This window comes from Sander vitreus, chromosome 10 (genome assembly GCF_031162955.1).
Source record: "Sander vitreus isolate 19-12246 chromosome 10, sanVit1, whole genome shotgun sequence".
Lineage (NCBI taxonomy): Eukaryota > Metazoa > Chordata > Actinopteri > Perciformes > Percidae > Sander > Sander vitreus.
In genome coordinates, this window is record NC_135864.1 from 12,160,491 (window position 1) to 12,185,930 (window position 25,440).

The 25,440-nt window shown below is 40.7% G+C and overlaps 1 protein-coding gene across 1 annotated transcript in view; it reads left to right on the top strand.

Annotated features, from left to right (window-relative positions):
• diaph2 (diaphanous-related formin 2) overlaps positions 1 to 25,440 on the top strand; it is a 412,425-nt gene that overhangs the window by 124,695 nt on the left and 262,290 nt on the right. Inside the window, exons 10-16 of the mRNA XM_078261409.1 lie at positions 3,534 to 3,642; positions 6,363 to 6,473; positions 7,917 to 8,029; positions 11,407 to 11,523; positions 19,871 to 19,989; positions 22,026 to 22,090; positions 23,722 to 23,826. Coding sequence (XP_078117535.1) covers positions 3,534 to 3,642; positions 6,363 to 6,473; positions 7,917 to 8,029; positions 11,407 to 11,523; positions 19,871 to 19,989; positions 22,026 to 22,090; positions 23,722 to 23,826 — 739 coding nt within the window. The remainder of the gene's footprint in view (positions 1 to 3,533; positions 3,643 to 6,362; positions 6,474 to 7,916; positions 8,030 to 11,406; positions 11,524 to 19,870; positions 19,990 to 22,025; positions 22,091 to 23,721; positions 23,827 to 25,440) is intronic.

A 25,440-nucleotide genomic window follows, 5' to 3' on the forward strand; every position in this document is an offset into this window, starting at 1 on the left:
TGAAAAAAACAAAATCCAGAAAATCACATTGTAGGATTTTTAATGAATTTATTTGCAAATTATGGTGGAAAATAAGTATTTGGTCAATAACAAAAGTTCATCTCAATACTTTGTTATATACCCTTTGTTGGCAATGACAGAGGTCAAACGTTTTCTGTAAGTTTTCACAAGGTTTTCACACACTGTTGCTGGTATTTTGGCCCATTCCTCCATGCAGATCTCCTCTAGAGCAGTGATGTTTTGGGGCTGTCGCTGGGCAACACGGACTTTCAACTCCCTCCAAAGATTTTCTATGGGGTTGAGATCTGGAGACTGGCTAGGCCACTCCAGGACCTTGAAATGCTTCTTACGAAGCCACTCCTTCGTTGGCCGGGCGGTGTGTTTGGGGATCATTGTCATGCTGAAAGACCCAGCCACGTTTCATCTTCAATGCCCTTGCTGATGGAAGGAGGTTTTCACTCAAACTCTCACGATACATGGCCCCATTCATTCTTTCCTTTACACGGATCAGTCGTCCTGGTCCCTTTGCAGAAAAACAGCCCCAAAGCATGATGTTTCCACCCCCATGCTTCACAGTAGGTATGGTGTTTTTTGGATGCAACTCAGCATTCTTTCCCCTCCAAACACGACGAGTTGAGTTTTTACCAAAAAGTTCTATTTTGGTTTCATCTGACCATATGACATTCTCCCAATCCTCTTCTGGATCATCTAAATGCTCTCTAGCAAACTCCAGACGGGCCTGGACATGTACTGGCTTAAGCAGGGGGACACGTCTGGCACTGCAGGATTTGAGTCCCTGGCGACGTAGTGTGTTACTGATGGTAGCCTTTGTTACTTTGGTCCCAGCTTTCTGCAGGTCATTCACTAGGTCCCCCCATGTGGTTCTGGGATTTTTGCTCACCGTTCTTGTGATCATTTTGACCCCACGGGGTGAGATCTTGCGTGGAGCTACGGATCGAGGGAGATTATTATTGGTCTTGTATGTCTTCCATTTTCTCATAATTTCTCCCACAGTTGATTTCTTCACACCAATCTTCTTACCTATTGCAGATTCATTGCAGTCTTCCCAGCCTGGTGCAGGTCTAATTTTTTTTCTGGCGTCCTTTGACAGCTCTTTGGTCTTGGCCATAGTGGAGTTTGGAGTGTGACTGTTTGAGGTTGTGGACAGGTGTCTTTTATACTGATAACAAGTTCAAACAGGTGCCATTAATACAGGTAACGAGTGGAGGACAGAGGAGCCTCTTAAAGAAGAAGTTACAGGTCTGTGAGAGCCAGAAATCTTGCTTGTTTGTAGGTGACCAGATACTTATTTTCCCGAGCAATTTGCAAATAAATTCATTACAAATCCTACAATGTGATTTTCTGGATTTTTTTTCCTCATTTTGTCTCTCATAGTTGAAATGTACCTATGATGAAAATTACAGGCCTCTCTCATCTTTTTAAGTGGGAGAACTTGCACAATTGGTGGCTGACTAAATACTTTTTTGCCCCACTCTACTGCATTTACAGATGACCTCAGACAGTATAGACATTTGTTTGGTCACATGGTCAGACCATACAGTTTAGTCTGTTTTAATGTGTTGAACTACTCTGTAGTTTGCCACAGACCCTCAACCTGGCTGACAGCTTATAAATTGGATTTAGGGGTGTTTTTTATTGTTTCCCACAGGGCCAGACTAGAATAACAATGGCACTTCAATGTCAGTCTGTATGCAGTGGTGGAAACAAACAAACCCACACATTTTTGTTGGAGAAGCTGAGTTCAGCAGTGTCTCACATCTCTGACCATCCAAATAGGCCTTTACAGTATTATTGTGGTACTGTGACTGCATGGTTTCCAAAATGGTTTTTAAGTTACAGTATATCAAGCAGAGGAATATTAACTCTAAATCAACATTCATTTAATCCAAATATTTTTTTATTTCAGATGATTCACAGATGCCATTCTTTTGTAAACTGATTTATTTACTAAAAAAAAAGGAATATCCATTAAACACAGGTGTTTAATATATGCAAACCTATAAGTATTTTTCTAAATGAAAGCCAACTTTTTCAGTGATTTAATATTGAATTCATAATTGTATATTACAGTCATCACCATAACAAGACACAGACTTGCTCCTTGCATAGCAACACACACACACACACACACACACACACAACTATATTTACATATATGCAGATACTCTGTCTCTCTCTCAGATTTCAAAGTATTCAAGAATAGGTTGAAGTAAACATGGAAATCTTGCCATGATCATAGCCTTGCATTAAAATGTATGGATCCTGTAGAAATGACAGCCAAAGGAGCTGAGGCTTCACTTTCTTGCTCAGAAACTTCTCTGCCAACCAGTGCTGTGACGCTGGCTCATGTTCAACACCCACTTCAGCTGACAGCATCAAAAGGGAACACGACAAGTTAAGCAGATCTATCTCGCCTGTTTTGAAGTGTCGACTGAACTGGCTTTATAGCTATTCAGTATGCAGCTCCCAATGCTTGTCTGTGACTTTGTAACCTCTATCACAGAGCATGGCCGTCCCATTTATCTCTGTTTTAAGCTTTCTCCACACATACAGTCCTTTTTGGTCAGACACATGATCTCCCTTACAAAGCAACTGCTAGTATTTTGTCATCCTGAAAGTTCTTTGGGTTGAAATAAGATAATACAAATGGCAACTGCAAGCCTATATGGCATGTGTAATTACACATGTTCGCACATGCATAAATTGGCTGATCCCATACAGCTAACATTTTAATATTTGGCCTTGTGTGTCTATTTATTTGTTAAAGTATTTATTGAAACAACGAGGTGAACTTGTATATCAGGCAGAAGGTTGAGGATAGGGGATTAAGCTCTTAAGATTTTCAATTGATGAAGAAAATGTGCCCCTTTCAATACGCCAATTATTATGCGTATTGTAAATCACTGTTTACCAAAGTGCTCTACTTTAATTGTGGTGTGTGGGGGTGTGTGTGTGTGTGTGTGTGTGTGTGTGTGTGTGTGTGTGTGTGTGTGTGTGCAGCACAGCAAGTTCTTTTTTTTTTCATTCACTCTTTAGAGGCTGAAATTGTCCAATGCTATTTTTAGCTGAGATGCCTTGAGCCCTTGCGAGTACTCCTATTTGCTTGCCTTCTCAATAAGTTTATTAGCACATTAGTGTGGCAGTCCCTGCTATAATTTGCACCCTTTCTCACCTAGACAAATACACTCTACCTCAATTGAATTGACAACTAAAAATATTTGCAGTGAAATCTGTTACCCTGTTTTTGTCTAGCAGCACCTTAGTAACAAGCATGATAAGGTCAAAATTGGATACTACAGCCAGTACTAGTCCGGATTGCATTCAAAGAAATGGAAAGCAGTCACATTTGTCAGGGTGACCAAAGACTGGCCGAGCAAATGTCCACACCAACACACCAGGGGAGATAAGATACATGGTGTTTGAGCTAAAAATTGTGAGTAAATGTCCTGTCAGTGAGGTGATAAAAGTGTTTGTTGACTTTTGTGTTGTGCCTGCTCCCTGTTTTCTTCCAGCCTGGATAAGATTCTAGCTGCCATGACAATTGCTGCAGAGAGGAACAATAAAGAGAGATTTGCTCCAATTGTGGAAGGTCTGGAGAACCACGAGGCCCAGCAGCTCCAGGTTAGCAATCGCACATCAAAAAGCAGTTAAAATCACTGATATTTATCATGCATTCAACGCTGCCTTTTTATTAGATTATTCATTTTAAAGAACAAAAGTGATCCTTATGGTTCAACAGCCAATACATTAATCACTGTTACTCTATAGCACTGCATTATTCTGTGATGCAGTATACAATTTAGCATGCCTCAAATAGTCATACACACTGATTCATACTACCCAAACTTAAATATAAGCAAATAACTTATAGCACCATAGACAGTGAACAGAAACCTGGCACAGTCCAGGGTCATTCACACAAATTCTGTTTTGTCATGAAGAGCACATTTGATGCCAGGCAAGACTGAAATTGACAGTGGTCCATCTGGGGCCCATTGTATTTCAACCTCAGCTGTCTTCATACATGTGTTTTTCTCTGCTTCTCTTAATGTCTTTCGGTCCACTTGTCAACCCCACTGCACCTCTTGCACATTACGGGATGTGATCACTAGGCTATTGAAATGCACCCGGCTTTCTCTATAACAACAGAATAATTATATTAGAAAAAAGCAGCAATATTAAGTTCCTGAGAAGCATTTAGTCTTCATTCTCTCTCTCTCTCCCTCTCTCTCACACATTTTCTCCTCTTCTCACTATCTGCTTCTTTTTTCCAATGCTGCTGTCAAGATGGGTCTCAAAGGACTCGGTGTGAAAGGGCAACTAAAGCACCATACCTCTCTTTGTTTTCACTGGATTTCTTCAGCAGCAGGAAAAACTACACAACAGCAATACTAACACAGCTTAAAACATGTTTTGTGAAACCAAAAGCAGGGAATTACTTAAGGAATTACTTTTTTAACTGCAGGGATTGTGAAGTCATGAAGGAAAAGTCATGAAGGAAACTGATGAGGCGGGTGGTGGAAGTGAAAGTAGATATTCTTTTATTAGGATGCTGTTGTTTTTCCTTTAAATTTTGCCATTAATGAAATGAAGCTCTGCTAATTGTAAAGTAAATTAAAATGCTTTGCTGATGTAGGGGGTTCAAGGAAATTAATAGACTTTTTATCCAAAACCTGTGATGGGCTGTAGAAGTAGACTTAGCTAATGTGATTAAAATGTTTTTTTGCCGTAGTTCAGGCTATGCTTGTCTGCTGAGTGTGAGAGAAACTCAGCATTTCAACTTTAAAACTGTCCCAGCAGTGGCACTTTTAATTATGATGTTTTGAACCCCCTATGGCACCACTGCAACTCTCTAAACCTATCACAGATAACCCCCCTCCCCCACCCCCAACACAACTGCTTTCTACTCCACCGTACATATGACTGAGGTATGTTTGAGGTGCTTGATGCAAGAAGAGAAAGAATTTTTCATGAGCTCCATGGCTTTCTTCACTCACATAAATTCTGTGAAGATTTGGTGGTGTTTCTTTTATGTGTCTGGCCTCTGGTGGATACAGTAAAATGTCAGGTTTTAATGCACATATATTGCTTAGATGCTCTCAAGCTTTAGTGGAACATGCAGAAGTCTGCCATGTTTCTGGTGCCTGGCACCGGTGCAACAGAGTCAAAAGTGGTGCATCCTTTACTGCAGCAAGCTTGTGCTTTCCCAAGGGAATATGCAGTATCTGACTGTACTGTTTTTATGTATTGCATCAACAATGCAAACAAGTATTTGCTATGTAAAGATATAGTGGAGTAATTGCGTCCTGTGCTGAGAATGAAGTCACACTCTCAATGTGTGTGTTGTAAAACAAACTTTTCTGTTCTTTGTTTTGATAGCCGGTTCAGCCGCGCTCAATGTGAGTGCACGTGGCCTTGAAAAACGTAGGTATTTCACATATTGGGGAGCGGTCTGAAATCCATGTGGAGGCAATCCCAGCCTGCTGTTTTTTGTCAGTATTTTGAATACAACCTATTTAAGGTAACAGAGAAACAAGCCAGTACTATTTTCTGATAGCTTTTGTTCTGCCTTTCATCAAACAAAAACTCAAAAAGCTGAAACATTTGATTGTAGCGCTTATTCAATATAACTTAAAATTTTGTTTATTGAATGTGTGGAAATATGTTTAGTGGGCAATGCAAAACAATGAGTGAAAAGAAAGTATTTAGTATATATTAGATGACAGATGATTTGTATGTTTGAATGTAACCCAGAAAAATAATAAAACTGACCCAGGAAACCACAGAGAATCAGCATTGTTGTGGCTCTTATTAATAACACATACCAGCCAACGGTTCAGGGTCAAGGTTTCAGAAGACAATCTTTCACATCGTCCGTGGGAATCCTTCCGTCTGCTATCGATTGTCTGTCCAAGGAAAACTTATCCATGACTTGCTCCCTTGAAACACCTTATTGCTCATTATAATTCATCAGCGATTTCCCTCCTCCACCCAACACACACACACACACACACACACACACACACACACACACACTGAGGCTTTTTCCTTACCAATAAATCCATTAATAATGCACATCTAGTCAATACACACCAGACCTGTACTTTCTACCCTCTCTTTTTCTGGTCTGTCTCTTTTTCTGGTCTGTCTCTCTCTCTCTCTCTCTCTCTCTCTCTCTCTCTCTCTCTCTCTCTCTCTCTCTCTCTCTCCTTGTCTCTACCTTTTTGTCCCCTCATCATTGTAATCGTAATCACTCCAAAATGCATATTTAAATTGATGTGTTTTGCAAGGGATATCTTTTTTGTGTCCCATTTGTGCCATTTTGTCTGTTTACTCCTCAGGTTGCTTGCATGCAGCTGATCAATGCCCTGGTCACCTCCCCTGATGACCTGGACTTCCGGATACATCTCCGCAATGAGTTCTTAAGATGTGGCCTCAAGAAGATCCTACCTGTGAGTTATCAAACTATCTCACAGCACATGGTTGGATTATTCACATGCATAAAAAAAGTCCTGGCCAAAATATTTACTTTTTCCTGTGTCAATCGATACATTCAATCAGTGAATTCAGTCAGTTCAGTCAAAATTCTGGTCATAAACACAACACTGTATTGCTTCAGCAATAATGTTAGAACCACATAACTTGTATATGTGGTGCTGTAAATAACACATTACAGCTTGAATGTAATGCTGTTTAAGAGTCCAACCTTGAAAACAACAGAATTTCTTAGACTATAGTTAACACATGACCAAACCGCATTTTCAGTTACGCAACAGCATGAAAATGCATGTGATATTTATGTAATTGTGCTCAGATTAAACATACAGGCTTTCAAAACAAATAATCCTGGTGTCACTTTACACAAACGACATGAATAAGAACAGGTTCTATTATTATTAATTAACAGTGGTAATCGTGGTATAACTAGTAGCTTGTGACAAGCGTGATGCAGTGCCAGCACCTCATCACACAGGTCGTCCTGGCATCATTATCCACAGGCCTACACATCTTCACATGAGGCGAAGGCAAACGAGCTCCAACTCATCACTCAAGCTCTCATTTGTAGCGAGTGGGGTGAACGTGTCACAGAGCCAGTTGTTAATAAGTCATCCCAGCTGCTCCTGTTGATTATTACTGTCATTACTTTAATTATCTTCAATTCTGCCCCCTGATATGAGAGAGTCTCATTGTACAGCCATTTATGAATGCCACGTTCACCGCTTTTAATGCCGACATTCAAAGTGACTCGTTCATCTAATTATGAGTTATGCTCAGGAGCCAGCGTAGCTGTTGGCAAAGAAAAAGTGAACTCCACTGAAAAAAGGAGCACAATTTGTTTTGTTCTTATAGTCCTTGACACATGTATTTGGCCCTTCCCCCCCCTTTGTTTTGTGGCATTGTGCACCTCCCTCCGAACCAGTGTTGCTCAAGACAGATGGTGCACCAAAAAAACAGTGCAAGGTGATTGATACCTGCAGAAATTGGGTTACATTTGGCCCTGTCTCCGTCTGTAAACTCCACTGCCGGTGATTCATAGAGAAGTGGTAAAGAGCACTGCCGTAGCCCCTCGTGGCTTGAACAGGTGTGCAAGAATAGGTACTGTCTGGAATACCTAGTGTTCAGGGTGTCTCATTTCACAGTTCTCCGTACAGCTGGAACAGGAAAACTAATATTCTAGTATTACAATGTTTTTACAGTAAGGCCTGATTAACAGTCACACATAACAGTTTCAACAATATTCAACAATACAAATACTGGAGTAATACATTGTTAAAAGCTATATCTAAGTTATTACTTGCAGGTACTACCACTGTTTATCATAATCAACATTGCAAGATGACCTTTTGTATAACTGCATATTTTCAGCTATGTGACGTATGTCTAACTCATTCTAGGAGCTAAAAGAGACAGAGGAGCTAGACATCCAGCTGAAGGTGTTCAATGAGAACAAGGAGGAGGACTCTATCGAACTCTCCCATCGCCTGGATGACATCCGCGCTGAGATGGAATATCCTTTTGGTCCTCCCTCTGTGTGAATATACAGATGAATAGGTCTGCAGAACTTGCAGCGAGAGATTAGTGTATATTGTGGGTTTGGTCAAGCTTTACAGACTAAAGCCTCTCATGGCTTGGTTCATTAGAGAAGGATTTGAGGAGCCAGAGCACAATATTCAGCTCCATCTCTGGCCAGGTATACAAGGTAAATAAACCAGTCATCTGAACCTCCCAACTCTTTTCTTCCTCTCCTCCTTACTTTTTGTCCTTTGTCTGTTGGTACTGGGTCAAGTAGGACTGTAGTAAGACTCAAGAGGAATATATCAAACAGACATATGCTTTCCTGTTTTACCATTTACTATTCACAGTAGACAATTAATCATGTTCATGTGGAGTCATATTTTATTATATGCACAATGTTTCTCCTGTTCAGGTATTTGCACTCATTGTCTTTCTATGCCATTTTAGAAATGTTAATTTTCTTCCCCAGTTCTCTGCCAATGTCCATTTAACTCCATGCGTGCAGAGTAGAAGTTGATAACGTGGGCAGTAATTTAGTCCAGAGTTGGAAACTACTTCAAGCATCCCAGAGAAGACCCTTTTAATAATTCACAAATCTTCTCTCAGGCTATGTATGAATGGCTGACATTGTGAGCAGACAAACCAGACGCTGACATTGTTATGCAGATGTTCATTCCCACAACCTTATTCTTCCACCAAATCCCAGAGTTCTAGTACTGGCATAAAGTGCTGCCATGAGTGACAGTTTCTGTTGACACATGTAGGTGAGGGGAGGAGGTTGTGTGTGTGTGTGTGTGTGTGTGTGTGTGTGTGTGTGTGTGGAGAGAAGAAGGAGAGAAAAAAAAAAGTGCACCTGGATTAATGATGTGCTTGAGCAGGTTCACAAATGAGAAGGCCCAATGTTTGTTTCCAAGGACAATGTGGTATTGATCTGCGGGCGCTGAGCATTATTCGAATGCCTAAGCTACCCTTTGTCCCTTTTTTTGCACACACACACACACACACACACACACACACACACACACACACACACGTATATGCATGATATCTCGCTGGTAGTACTTCTACTTCCTGAGCATTGTATATGTGTCTTGTTTCTCCCAGCAGTTTCATGAATATTAACCTGGAGAGGCTCGTCTCCTCTGTGTCTGGTCCGGTCCAGGTGCCGAGGAGGTGACGCCAGGCCACTAATAAATATTAATAAACTGCGGAATGGTGATTGATTGACCCCACCACTGACTGGCCTACATCACACTTGACTGCCACTCATGTTTATTCATTATTTGGAGAGGGAGTGTAAAGAGAGAGACAGAGCGCGAAAGAGAGAGTAGATGGGGTTTCATCGAATGGATTGACATTCTACATTAGGTTTATGTCTGCAGCTTAGTGATAGATGAAGCTAGCTGGATACTTTCCCAGTCTGAGCTTCTTCTCATGTCCTCTGAAATGCTGCTGTGGTGAGGCTATAATTGAATCTCACAGGATTGGTTATTCTCTCAGGCTTCATACTCAGCTAATACAAGAGAGGGAAATGATACTGCAGAGGAGCCTGTCTTCCCATCCCTCTCTCTCAAAAAATTGATATGGGATAGGAGTTTAATTACAGACATTGTTGAAATTAATAGGAAAAGTGTCAAACAGTATTTAAAAAAATTGATCACCTCCATTGCAGTGGCTGCAGATTGTTTTGTGTGGATGATCACATGGGAAATTGAGAATGCAGTTAAGTGCTGTTTGAGGAAATAAATTATCTGAATTATTGATGCTCTCTTACAGAGTCATCCTTCATTAGCTTTTGATGACACATTATTAGGAAAGAAATAGAGCATTGACAAAATCTTCAGATTCACCTATGAAAACGTAGAGGACCCCTCTAATCGGTCATGCTTTTTTGATCGATAGCAATTGTATATCTGTCAACTACAGTATTATAACATGTTAGTAGAAGTAGAAATATAACTGTTGCTTTGGTGGTCTGTTTGGTCTGAATTTGACTTTATATTTGATATCGTCTGTATCAAAGCAGAAGGAGGAGTGAAATCACAACAAACTGCATGCTGCCACGTTTTAAGTGTAATTTCATTGCTTGGCAGTCAGTATGTGGAACTATGTAAAAAAGTTAGCAAACATTGTTAAAATCTGCATTTCATGTATAATGGCAATCAAGTTTTCCTCACTGCACGCTTAACAAGGTACTGTCTCTTAAGTTTTCTTTTTTCTGCATGTGTGCACAGGCTTATTCCACTTTTTCAAACAAGATGAGTCTCCACAGGGAAATCCTCCATTCTCAAGCAAACAAATTAAATAGGCTCCAAATCATTCATTTTCCTGGGTACTTAGCGCTTTGGAGCTGCACTTTTAGAACACTAATAGGAGTTTTAGAAACACAAATTAATCATTTCTAAATTAAACTTGTACTACTAATCAACCATTAACATACTGTAGAGATCGAATGTTTTAAATTTGTTCAAATGTACGTGCTTATCTTCATATCGTCATATAGGCATTCGATAAAATCAATATCATACATTTTGTTTTTGAATAATCACTAATATAATTTATTAAACTTTTCTTTTAAACAAATACTCAGCAAATAATCAATACATATATGCAGTATATGATGTTTGAACATGGAAGAATAAAAAGATAGTTACATGTCAAAGCCATCACTACTTCCTCCTGGGGAAAGCAAACATAGGACACCTAAGTAATACCTTATGCAATTTAATAACATTAATTATTTTTGAATTTTTCCTGAGTGCATGTCAGTTTCAATCTGAGAACTGAACCATATTGTTGCCCTGCGAATGAACGGCTCCTCATCATTTCTGCCTCAAACATTCAATTCAAACCAGTGAGTTTTCCATGTAATTACTTCCTCTATTCTGAAAGGTTTAGGGTGGCAGGTAAACCAGAGGGAGCATTCCTTATTAGCAGTCTCCCTCCTCAAGTTAGCTGTTTACACTGTTCTGAGCTGTAGGATAAGAACACACACACACACACACACACACACACACACACACACACACACACACACACACACACACACACACACACACACAAGAGCCTTCCCCTACACTTTCCTGAAAGTAAATATTTATACACTCCCCAGAGAGTGAATGGATAAGAGTAATCGCATCTCCATATGCTTTTGCACAACAATGCCTGTCAGAAAACCTGAGGTGAGGAGGGGAAATAAATAAGTAGTTACAAACAAAACAAGAACAAAAAACATGTAAATGTTTACAATGAGTTGAATGCACCTGAATAATGAACTCAAATTGTTTTTCTTTCCCCCCAGCAAGTTGAATGTATTCACTTAAATCTAAAACCTGAATGAAGTGGTTTTCCTTAACCTTGCTCCTGTACTGATATGAATGAAGTGTACCATCTCCTGTCCAATATGGTGAAAGACACTGGCTCAGAGACCTACTTCCTGTCAGTCCTTCAGCACCTTTTGCTCATCAGAAATGACTATTACATCAGGTAAGATTTTTACTTCTTTACTACTCATTGACTTACGAGGCTCTACTGGATGTCAGTGTGCGTGGATAGTCTTCGCTTTGTTTTGTTTTTTGTTTTTCACAGTAGATATGAAACGCCTCATACAGCACTCAACAGGAAATAGTTGTTGTCTCTGTGGGTCTGTTTGTTTGGCTTTGAAAACATAAAAGTAAAAGCCAGATTTAAATTTGTTGTTTACAATTATCCTCCCAAAAGTAAAAGACCTATTCCTGTTTGAAACTTGATATATATCCTTTATATACTTTTGTCATTTACCTAGAACTGTTGTATGTGAAAGCAACATCTATTAGCTTGGATCCCTTATTTATTAATTTAATTCAAATTTTAAGTCCATTATCTGAGCGGAAAAAGTGGTCTTGCAGTTTGATGAAACATAGAACACACAGACTTAAATTTAAAACAGATACATGCAAATAATAAAATACATAAAATATGGTTAAAAAAAAATATGCAAAACAGAATTTGCTTAAAACCCACCATACAACCATATATAAAACGATGTATATCAGGTGGCAAATAATTAGAGTACGAATAATATTCTGTGTTTTGGAATTATGAAATAAACCCTTGGGTTAGCTTTCAACTGCCTTTAAATAGCAAATATGCCATTCACTGAGCAGGAAGGCCGTCATTCCTCTAAATTCAATCAATCAATCAATCTATCAAATCTAATCAAATGTATGTACTAAAAGCCATTCTAAATAAATAAGATTTGAGTTTGTATCTAAAAAGAGCTACATCTGTAATAGTGGTGCGAATGTCAGTGGGTAACTTGTTCCAGAGTCTTGGGGCAGCAACTGCGAAAGCCCGATCACCCTGTTTATACCTTGACCTTGGGACTTCTAAAACCAGTTGATTTGAAGACCGCAATGACTTGTTGTGCTCACGCAGGGTTAAAATCTCACACAAATACTCTGGGGCCAGGCCATTTAAGGCCTTGAAAACAAACAATAAAATCTTAAAATGTATTCTATAACGCACTGGGAGCCAATGTAGGGCATAGAGAACGGGAGTGATGTGTGCACGTCTAGATGTCTTTGTTAAAAAGCGAGCAGCAGCATTTTTGCACAAGTTGAAGGCGCGAGATGGAGGTTTGATTTAGACTAACTTAAAGAGCATTACAATAATCCAGCCTTGAACTAATAAAGGCATGAATTGCCTTCTCTAGATCGTGCCTGTTAAGGAAGGGCTTAACTTTAGCCAGGAGACGAAGCTGGAAAAAGCTCATTCTAACAACATTGCTGATCTGCTTGTCAAATTTCATGCCACAAACGAACGTCACCCCCACATTTTTGACAGGTGGCTTAGTGTATGAAGCCAGAGCTCCCAAACTCTGGACTGTTTGACATGCATGAAGTACTGAAGATAATACACTCAGTTTTATCTTCATTCAAATTAAGAAAGTTATGTGAAAGCCACAACTTAATATCATTAATACAACTAAGCAGGGAGTTTAGTGCAACATTGTCATTAGGTTTCATAGGCAAATAAATTTGCAAATCATCTGCATAACAATGAAATGACAGGTTGTGCTTGCCTATAATAGCCCCTAGGCAACATATATAAGGAAAACAGGATGGGGCCAAGAATTGAACGCTGAGGTACCCCGCAAGAGAGAGGAGCAGGTGACGAGGAGAGGTCACCAATCATGACAGAGAAGCTCCTATTTGCCAAATAGGAGCTAAACCATTTATTTTGTGCATGTTATAGGTTTACAAAGTGAAAAAGCCCAAAGTCCACCCCAAAGGGACTTACCATTTTCCAGAGAAAACACTGTTCACCAACTGCTTCAAACAGCTCTATTGTAGTCCAGCCTTTACTTCCGTGACAAACATGCATCACTTTGTAACACACGTTATAATGGTCGCCTTGCTGCTAGCGTTGCACGCCCTCATACTCTGCTTCTGACTGGCTGGTAGTCCTTACCTATGTAGAGCGCATGTGGGACTCCCAACAAAGATGGAACATTAGTGCAATGCCTCACTCTGTAGCTAAAACAGAGAGCTCAAAACACAGGGTGAAAAGAGGAGCTGCAGCAATGTGCAGTACGACAAAAATATGGTGTTTTTTGAAAATGAAACCATGTAAACCTATTCTGGTACAACCTCTAAATACAATTATGAACCTGAAAATGACCATAATATGAGAACTTTACGTGATGAGCCTCGGATGCCTATACAATGCTCAAGGCAAGAGAGAAGGACCACTGTATCAAAAGCCGCTGTGAGGATTCCCGGCATCTACGGACAAAGCAATATCATTGTGTACTCTCAACAGTGCAGACTCAGTGCTGTGACATGATCTGAAACCAGATTGAAATTTTTCAAACACAGAGTTCTGTTGTAAAAAGTCTTGTAACTGTATAAAAACTACTTTTTCCAAAACCTTTGAAAGAAAATGCAGATGAGAGACTGGTCTAAAATTGGACAACACTGTGGGGTCAAGATGAGGCTGCTCTATGACCACAGCATGTTTAAAGGCAGCTGGGACTGAACCTAAACTAAGAAAAGAATTTAAAGAAGTAAGTAGACTCGACCCGATGGCATTATTAAAAACCTCCTTTATCATCCTGGCGGGAACAATGTCTAAAGGACAGTTGGTAGGTTTCATGTGTTGCACTACCTCAGTGAGCAACATCAGAGAAACTGGCTTAAATTGAGTGACACTGATTCATTCACTGCTTTGTCAGACCTTTTTGCAGATATAAGACTTAAAAAAAAAAAAAAAAAAGAAGACGAAGGGAGGATGCAAGGAAGAAGATGAATTTACCATAGACAAGTTGCTTTTCTCTTGGAGTTATGAATAATGTATTCCACATCTATTCGTAGGAAGTGAGAAATAGATTTCACATTAACCAGCTGTTACAGCCACGTTCACTGCGGCTCCAGTGTCCAGCTACCCCTCTGTGAGCCAGCAATAAGAAAGGATCAGGGCCAGCGCTCATAAAAAGAAAAACAAAAAAAAAACTGATGGTCATTATAAAGATATGTTTTTGAAAAACACATCACAAATGCAAGGACAAACACATGTGCACACACACAGACATTAACGCCAGGAATTCATTCTGACTGAGGCTTTTTATTCCCCATACATCACTGGTGTGTGATTTAGGATGATGGAAGATGCAGTACTACAGTACATGCAGATATTTCCAATATATACTATCTATCTTTTTTCAGCCTTCAGCTTTAAAGTTAACACATTTTTTATGTTGTGGTCAGAATTGGGTAGTTGTGTAGTACACGTATAATATTCCATCATCTTGGAACAAAAACGAAAATAGGCAAATAGAGAATGTGTTATAGCAATGCATGACTCTAGTTGAACTAGTTTAGAGGTGCAGTCTTAGGTTAAGTATGTTGTATTAAAGTGTGACAGACTTTGGCTTTGTGATCAAAGGAATGCATCAGTGCTTATAATATATCTAAAGTAAAGGATTATGTTGTTTTTATCATTGTTTTATTGGAATCAATAGCACACTTGATACCTTGATGCATGTGTCAAATAATGATCTACATTAAATGATAATTAATTGAATAATACAGTATAATACGTATTCTTCTAATAATAATAAGGTCTACGGCGGGCAACATGCTCTGTCTACTGTCATTCCTCTTAACACAACATTAGTTGTTGCTCTCCCCTCCGGGGCTTGGTTTATTTTTGATAATTAATCTCTCACTGCAAGCCTAATGAATGGGAGCACATCAAACCCACCCAGTAAATATAGAGCAGATCTGCTCTTTTGGAGCCTAGTGATATGGGGATTATACTGGTTATGTGGAGCAGAGCTGGATCAAGTGGCTGGGGCTGTGCTGAACTGCAAGCTATCATTGAAAGAAATGAAGGTGCCAAAGTAAAATAAGAGGTGGGGAATAATGCAGGGGACATATGCTAGCTTCTGGAGCCCAGCCCTGCCCACTGTGGAGGGGCCTGACAGTTCTGGGTCACTCTCTCCGTCTCCAGTTATCTCCACCCAGCCTCTATCTGCTTGGTGGTGGCAGAGGATGGAGGACGAAGGGAAAATAGGGCGGCTTATTGAGATAATAATGTGGTGTACATTGGTGACAGTTGTAAGCCGAGTGCCACAGTGCTTAAGCCATGCAGGGCGATGCGTGTTCCAATCATGAGTGGGCGAATCCACCAGCTCAAGCTTAATGTATGGCATTTCATGCTTTCAAAACAGTGCACCTAAATGCTGAATTATTCTTATTTGCTTTGGCTCAGAATTTTGTGTTCTTTCATATTTCTGTTTATAACGTGATATGGCCTGTCCACCCACAAGGTACCAACAGAACATAGCCTTTGAATTTACAGGCAACAGTATAGAATCAAAGTCTTGGAATAAAACTTGAAACATTAATTTTGATTAGAAGTTTCTGTTTATCACATTCCTTTTCCTTTCGACACATACTTGGATATATGTGTTTTTTTAGGTACACAAAATAACATCTGACACTTTGCTCTCAGCCCTGCCGGTCTAATCAATTATTACATTTTTCTAACATTAGTGCTCCTGCCCTTCATGCAGAACCATCAGATGGGCAGGCTTTGATCAGACCTTGAGTTCTTAATCAGCATCAAAGTTATCATAAAATCTTCTCTAAATCCCTGCATTTCAATTATTATCATAGAAATCTATTGGGCAATCTCAAGAAGCTAAAAGGGCATTCAACTACAGCATAGAGGGATTTGTCGAACTTGTGTTAACTTTGTCATCTTCCTGATGTTGTAATACAGTATATGGCAAAACAGGAGTTTGCAAAGATAGCACGGTTTTCTAAAAAAGAAACAAACATCTGCATCAGCAGCTGCCACTGGAAGAATATTTGAAGTGTTGTACTGTATATTTGTGCTTTGGGAGTCATAGAAGGACATAGCCAGTGCTTAATTTGTAAAGTGGGAGGTCCCGGAGCGCAGAGTGGAGGGTGGATCCGGCGACTCAAAACAGGGGTTGGAGGTAACGGAACAAAAAAAAAAAATTACACTGCCTACGTAGCTTCTCTGACAAAAAAAACCTAAACATCGCTGTGTGGACATTAGGGCGATGTTTATTTTTATTTCAGAACATGCACTACATCGGTGCGAAATGTAAAAAAATAAAAATAAATACACTGCAACAATCGTTTTCACAAGCAGCAATTATCCATCAGACTATTAAATTAAACAAAAAACCCACCATGGTCTCCACATTCTTGATCGGCAGAAACGGTTTTTGCTTGTTTGGGATCCGACTGGCCAGCGTATTTGAAAAAGTTAAGCAAACTTTGTTGTCTTTTTGACAGTTTTCCTCTGAGTGAAATGAGGCTATAACAGCAATCTCAACCAGCACAAGCGCTTGTGTCACTTGAAGTGCAGCGCCACGCTGTTGAAGCGCCTCCCCTCCCTCCGTCCCTCTCCCCACTCCGTCTTAACCTGAAAATTCACCTCAAAACACATTGAAAATACAAACATAAGATTTTTGTGGAACTTCAATGGGGAATAAAGACTAACAAGTCAGATAACAACATTGAACACTACACAAACAGTAATTTAATATTTTCATTTAGACATATTTTTCATGGTGACACAGGAGGTGCCGGATCCAACGTCGGAGGTGCTGGAACATGTTCCGGCATGTTCCGGCTCAAATTAAGCTCTGGACATAGCCTCTAATTTGTGACCACTAGAAAACTGTTTATTTAAAAAGGAGATGGAAGGAGTTTATGTGATCATTGAATCCTCCTTTCTCCAGCTGCTGATACTGTATCCTCCTATTAGTAATTTTTTCATCCCGCTTCACCCCGATTCCAGATTTTATACCGCTGCACTTGCGGATGGAGTTTGCACTTGTGATTGCTGTGGTTCCAGGTTTAGGGAATTCCATCCATCCATCTTCGTCCGCTTATCCGGTATCGGGTCGTGGGGGTAGCAGCTCCAGCAGGGGACCCCAAACTTCCCTTTCCCGAGCCACATTAACCAGCTCCCACTGCGGGATCCCGAGGCGTTCCCAGGCCTTTTTAAAAAGGGGAACCACCACCCCGGTCTGCCACTCCTTAGGCACCGTGAAGAGGTGTCAACCAAGACAACCCCTCCACACCCAGAGCTTTAAGCATTTCTGGACGGATCTCATCAATTCCTGGGTCTTTGCCACTGTGGAGTTGTTTAACTACCTCAGCAACCTCCACCAGGGAAATTGACGACAATCCCCCATCATCCTCCAGCTCTGCCTCTACCATAGAGGGCGTATTAGTCGGATTTAGGAGTTCCTCAAAGTGCTCCTTCCACCGCCGTATTACCTCATCAGTTGAGGTCAACAGCGTCCCATCCTTACTGTACACAGCTTGGATGGTTCCCCGCTTCCCCCTCCTGAGGTGGCGAACGGTACCTTGGTGCCAACCGAAAGTCCTTCTCCACATCTTCTCCGAACTTCTCCCACCTCCGCTGCTTTGCCTCTTTCACGGCAGAGGCTGCAGCCCTTCGGGCCCTTCGGTACCTTGCAACTGCTTCCGGAGTCCTCTGGGATAACATATCCCGGAAAGACTCCTTCTTCAGTCGGACGGCTTCCCTGACCGCCGGTGTCCACCACGGTGTTCGTGGGTTACCGCCCCTTGAGGCACCTAAGACCCTAAGACCACAGCTCCTCACCGCAGCGTCAGCAATGGAAACTTTGAACATTGTCCACTTGGGTTCAATGCCCCCAGCCTCCACAGGGATGCACGAAAAGCTCCGCCGGAGGTGTGAGTTGAAAGTCTGTCGGACAGGGGCCTCCTCCAGACGTTCCCAATTTACCCGCACTACCCGTTTGGGCTTACCAGGTCTGTCCAGAGTCTTCCCCCACCCCCTGACCCAACTCACCACCAGATGGTGATCGGTTGACAGCTCCGCCCCTCTCTTCACCCAAGGGTCCAAAACATACGGCCTCAGATCAGATGGAACGATTATAAAATCGATCATTGACCTTTGGCCTAGGGTGCTCTGGTACCAAGTCCAACCCCTATCCAGGAGTATGGTTCCAGAACCGAGACTGTGCGTAGAGGTAAGCCCCACCAGATCTAACCGGTAGCGCTCCACCTCCCGCACAAGTTCCGGCTCCTTCCCCCACAGAGAGGTGACATTCCACGTCCCCAGAGCCAGCGTCTGCTGCCCGGGTCTGGTCCGTCGAGGCCCCTGACCTTCACTGCCACCCGTGTAGCAGCTCACCCGACCCCAGCGGTTCCTCCCACAGGTGGTGGGCCCATGGGATGGAGAGATGTCTGCCACGTAGCTTTATCGGGCTGTGCCCGGCCGGGCTCCGTGGCAAACCCGGCCACCAGACGCTCGCTGACGAGCCCTCCATCTGGGCCTGGCTCCAGACGGGGGCCCCGGGCTTCCTCCGGGCAGGGTCACTCCATCTCTACCTCTACCATTCTTTGTCTGGCCCCTCACCTGAGACCACTTTGCCTTGGGAGACCCTACCAGGAGCACAAAGCTCCAGACAACACAGCCCTCAGGTTCATAGGGACACACAAACCTCTCCACCACGATAAGGTGATGGTTCCTGGAGAGGGGTTTAGGGAATTCTTCTTTTAAAATTGTATAAGGACATTATTCATGACCATCATTAAGGTTTAATTTTCTAGATCTAGAACCTCAGTTCAAATCTGAACTTCCAATTTATAATAAATGGAGCTTTTTCGCATGTTTTTTCTTCTGCGATTTTAACCATCAACTTCTGGTCAATGTCATGCTTAGAAAATAATTATTTCTCAGTTTGGAGCTCAGCTTAAGCTGCCATTGTATTTGCTGAATGTCACTTGCAATTAAAGTTGATAATGTTACTGAGAAAAGGTCACATACCAACCTGTGTGGCGGAATAGGACTCTTAGGCTGATTCACTCACCCTGCTCGACAACACCAAGCACTCAGTCACACTCCTAACTGGCTGACATGTTTTCCCGGTCATTGTGCTTTCAATTACACACATTACACTGATTAGATTTACATTTCAGTTTTTATGGTTGCTCTAATTGGCAAAGATGATTGCAAATTAGGCAAGAGGGCAAGCGTAGCCTTGGCTACCGTCTGTCACCTTGAAATGGACCGACTAACACAGACCTGGGTTCTGTGTGTCCATTCATCTGCTAATTTCATGATCGGGGTGAAGCAAGTGATCAAATTTAATAGGGTGCCTATTTTCTCCAGCAGCACCCTTTTTGACATGGCATTTTGTGACCTCTAGCTTGGATAAGGGAATAATTTGTGGTTAATTAGCCTTGTAGAGTTTGTGTCACTCATATTTTTCTGTGGCTTGTCTAATTGTTCTGCTTTATGTTTCATGACCCCTCAGGCCTCAGTATTACAAGGTGATAGAAGAATGCGTGTCTCAGGTGGTCCTGCATCGCAGTGGGATGGACCCTGACTTTGGCTACAGTAAAAGATTGGACGTGGACTTCACTCATCTGATTGGTACTTTATGAATTGCTTCACATTTCTTCACTCATTAATTTAACATATTTCTTGGCAAAAGTTTAAAATATGTAATGAAAGTCTTTAAGACTTAGTTCAGATCCTGAAAGATCTTTTTTTTCTTTTTACACTATGTGCTGCAGGAGGCATAACACTGATGTTGCTAAAAATGTTTCCATACCTAGCATTCTCATTATTCTCCCAGGTCCCCCTGAGATTCTTCTGACAAACACAGTGGCTTGACATATAAGATTGGGTCATCTGATTATTGATAAATAATACATTATATCTGGTGAAAATGAGATCAGCTAGTTCAGAATTATTTTTAATGTTGTTTTCCTCAGTTACTCTGTATGCAGAGCAAACATCTATTTGCACTGCATTCATGCACTAATGGAGATTATCTTTCAAACGGTGAAAAAAAAAAAATAACACCACTTTGTGTTGCTCTGTTGTGTCACTAACAGTTCTGTGACTTGCCAACAAAGTGTCATTAAAAGTTTCTAAAGCTATCCACAGAGGACTGACACAGCATTGAATAAGTTTTGTCACTCACTTTACTGAGATTTAATCAGTTGACAAAATACTTTCAAGGATGTGTTTTGTTACAGATGCCATAGTCCCATGGCTTATAGAAAGGTGCCTTCCCACCCTTTTTTATTCATCTTTTCTGTTGTTTGCTTTTTTCACATTCACATTAAGGTGCTGTTTCCTATTAAAATGTGATGTGTGATCTAACAATAATTTACACTTAAAGGAGAATTCCGGCCAATTTTTACGTTAATCTTTATCGCTATAGCTACGCGAGTACTTTGGATAGAAAAAACCCCGACCCGAGTCAGTGCAGGTAACACGGAGAAGCTGCAGCTACGTACTACAAGTGTCCCCTGAGCTAAAACAGCAGTGGTCGGGGCAATTGGTGTGGCTATGTCCTCCAGAGGACAGGTCATGTCACGTCTTGAAGTGTATTCCCCCCTAAAAAAAACAGTAGTGCGGTAGTAGCTGTTAGCTGCTAGCTGCCCTCTGGTGAGTGTGTACAGCCAGATAACCGTTAGCCGTTATCTGCTAGCTGCCGTCCACTCACTGGACGGCAGCTAGCAGCTAACGGCTAACGGCTATCAGCTAGCAGGGCAAGATAGCTACCAGCAGGATCGTTACAAGGACCAGGGTAGGTGAATTTAAACAATGTCTGAGTTGAAAACGCATCTTGTTGACACGTAAGGGTTTGTGTCTGTTAAGAGGGTTGGGGTTTTTTTCTATCGAAAGTACGATAGAAGATTAACGTAAAAATTGGCCGGAATTCTCCTTTAAAACTTGCACATACACTATCATTAAGATGATTCATCAACAGGGTCATTATAAAATTGGGATTTGAAACTGACACACTAAACTTTTGGAAAACACTGATTTGAAGTAAATTAAGTAAAATTGTCAAAAACACTGATTTAGTTCCGTACTTTAAGCTCTGACTGATTTCTCTCTTGTTCAAGACACACCCTTTAGCAACACATACAAGCTCATAGTTTTAAGGTGATGATTCCAACTATTTAAGGACACCTTTTGTCAGTATAAATGAAGAGAAGAGGAGGGAAAACAGTTAGCATATCAATAAAACACCTTTTCCCTTCTTGTCCCTTCTTCACAATACAGCCATTGCATCAGTTTCCTAAGCTTCTCAATGTATACTTCTTTTTCACAGAACAGACATTTACTTTTTTCATTCATTTTATCATTAAATAAGTTTTGCATTTCATCACAATCATTATGTCCACCAAAGAAAAGGGCTGGTTTTTTTTCTTCTCAAAACGCAATTTAGGTGTTGTAAAATGCACCCATGATCTATAGCAATTTTTAGACCATCTCTTAAGTTGTAAACATCTCACAGACCTTTTAAAAAAAAGATTTTCAAACAAATGAGCTCTAATATAGTACTTTGGAAAACAAGACCCAGGTCTAATTGAAAATCTCACTCGAGAAGCGAATGCGTCAATCACACCTTTGAAGTATCTCGTGACTGTGTCTCTGTTGTCTTGCAGATCAGTGTGTGGATAAAGCCAAAGTTGAAGAGAGTGAGCAGAAGGCTGCGGAGTACTCCAAAAAGGTAAGGCATTAATCACTCCCAACAGCCCCCTTTGGTTGGCCGGCTCCTATCAGGAAAGTTTTTTCCTTCCTCAGAGCTCCCAGACAAGCTATTTATTTTCCATGCCCTGATCAATACCTGGGTGTGACGCTACATGATCCGTATCGGCATTACAAGAATCAATGCCGATGTTCTGATGTATACTTATTTGTGCACAGTGCCGGGGCAGAGTTATATGGAGGATATATTTATTCATAATTCAAATTTAAAGTCCAAAGAGAAAACGAAGCGAGATCAAATTGAAAATAGTATTATTTTACTACGCTACTAGGAAAAATCATGCCATAATTAAATGTGAAATGTAAAAGCTTAAATGGAAATACTTAAATTAAAATCTCAAATAGAAAAAAAGATATCATTTTATTTTAGCCTTTCCCTTTTATAATTTTCAATTTGACATTTTATCTTTTGACTTTTATGTTTTACATTTGACATTGACATTTTAAGATTCACCTTTTACATTTCGATTTAACATTAAGCTTTTCATTTAATAGAAAAAAAGAAATAATTTTATTTTAGCCTTTCCCTTTTATAATTTTCAATTTTCAATTTGACATTTTATCTTTTGACTTTTATGTTTTACATTTGACATTGACATTTTAAGATTCACCTTTTACATTTCCATTTAACATTAAGCTTTTCATTTAGAAGTGACAGGTGTCAATTTAAATGAGGAGGCGTGGCCCAACGGCTGGTGGGAGGGTCTGAAACCACTTCCAGCTGACAGCGGCTGCTGTGAGTATTACTGTCCGACCAGTAAGCAAGCGATCCCGGCCACCGCATGCTGGCTGTCACCTAAGACTGGAGCTTCCAAGTCCGACAACATATCGGCGCAAATGTGTAATTGGCCATCAATTTTTGTAAAACTGCTCATATTCAAACTGTACACCGTTAATTTCAGTCTCAGAAATGAATTTAGTTTAATTTGATCTTGCTTCGTTTCCTCTTTGGACTTTCAATTTGAATTATGAATAAATATATCCTCCATAGAGTTAAGTTATATGCCGACTCTTAATATTCCTTTAAAGGTTTCCTTTTTTTTATCTCACATTTCCTTTTAATGTAAATTGATTGATTATTTGCTTGACTGATTAATTGTATTGCTGTTGTATTTATTTGAGAGAAATAACATGGCAATTTAACATGCAGCATATTTTGTATCATATTTAAATGTATCTTAATGAGCCTCACTACCACTACCTGGCGACACCAAGGGGGTCCTGGATGTTTTTTTCTTAAAGAGTCCTGTCCCACCACCCCACCATGCACCCTACTGTGCCAGTGAAATCATTGTAGCGACATGGCTCGGTTTCTGCAAAGGTTAGATCCATCAAGATACATGAAAGCCAGGCCAGGAAACAAAGACAAAGGACAACAGGGCTCTAGGGCCATGAGAGCTATGAATAGAAATCGGCCAGAGAGTGTAAGACGGCGTGTTTTGGTGTCTGTTGATGTGCCCTGTGGCTATTCTCTGGAGACAATGTGCCGCTCACCAACCTGTGTGTGTGCGTGCATGCGTGCGTGTGTGTTTACATCAGTGTACACATGCTTGTTATGTGCACATAGACATACTTGTGTCTCTTTTCTTGCAGTTTGATGAGGAGTTCAGTGCACGGCAGGAGGCCCAGGCCGAGTCTCAAAAGAAGGAAGAGAGAATCAAAGAGTTGGAGGGGAAGATCAAGGCCCTGGAATCCCAGGTAAATCCACAGCGAGAAATTTCACTTCTCAAAACAGTGTTACTTTCCCCCCTGAGATCTTTTATATTCTTTGTTTTCCCCAAAAAATGAAATAGAAGAAAGTGAAAACTCTAATGTCCAGAAGCCATTTTAATCAGTTTTTTAAGTAAAAAACATTCAATACAATCTCATACAGAATAACAAAAAATGCAATGCATAGCAACAAGAAGTAATGCCTCCACTAGAAAAAGGGCTGATTTGGTCAGAAGGATACCTTTCTACCTCACTTACAGATGTGCTGCTGCTGTAAGTGGGAGTTATCGTCCATGCAAGAACATTTGATTTAATAAAGGGTCAATCTCCTTCTTAAGTTGTAGCTCTTTATATGGGCAAATTGCTCTATTGAAGCTTTTCCTATGTAATTCTATCATCACAGAGATGTATTGCATTTCTTTTCTAAGTCTCTACATCATTTCTTCCCAGGCAAAACCGTCCATTTTGAGTACAGAAAATGACTGCTGTTTCCCCCTTAACCCAATTTCAAATACTTTAGTACTTCCTTGGGACAAAAGGGCAGTTTGCCTTCCTGCTTAGGCAATTTAATATAAGCCAGCATTGAAAGATGGTAAAGCTACATTTATATCAGAGATTGCTTTTTCTTTTAAACATTCATCTCTGGTTGCTTAGGTTGGCACTCCCTCTCTGATAAACTGCACTTGAATATGTGGTCCAAACATCACTGGGAGTTTTCTCACTTGTAACATACTGTTACTTCAGTCCTCTAGCAATCATTCTTAGGTCCCCAACACATGCTGTTATGTAGTACACGCTTTGGCCGTTGTCCTGGCCAAACTCACATCCTCCTTAGAACTTAATTTGTATAGCTCTCACTCCAGCACTTTATATGCGTGAATGCTGTGTCACCTCTTGTTACCTGCATTGTTACCCAAACTGGTTCATCACTCACTCCGTTCCTGATTAATGCCCGCCTATTTTAACGAGACCATCAGAATCTAAAGCTCCTCTCCACCTGTTCCATCTGCTCGCCCCTTTTTCTCCCTTGCTCTCTCCGTCTTCCACCTTCTGTCAGAAATGAATGCATCAGGCTGTGTTACCTTTGCTTGCCCTCTGTCCCTTGCTGGGGCTTTTAATGTTGTGTTTTCTTCCCTATAACACACCTTCCCCTCACCCTCCCCTGGCAGGCCTCTGTCTTTTGAAGACTGACTGACTGAGGTGCATTAACAGGTAGTGTAGATCAGAGAACCCTCAGGGATTCAAGCCCTCTCTTCCCCTGTTTGTCTGAATGCTCCTTCAAAGAGCTGCTACTGCTGGAGAGCTGAACATCAACAGACATTAACCTCAGCAGGGAAACATGTAATTAGTTTGGCACAAACTTGTATGAATGTGGCCAGGAGGACTTTAGAATATCCGCTATTCATTTTGACAGAACATAAACTTACTTACCTACTTTGAATGTCAATCTATTTAATCTGGAAAGTCCAGTTGATTTTAACTGGCCTCACATATACATTTATTTTAATTAGAGTTTTTGGGCTTTTAGGACTAAACTTAAAAAAGAAAAAACAAATCTAAATGTATGCAAGTTCTGTAATAACAATTTAGAGTTATCTCCTG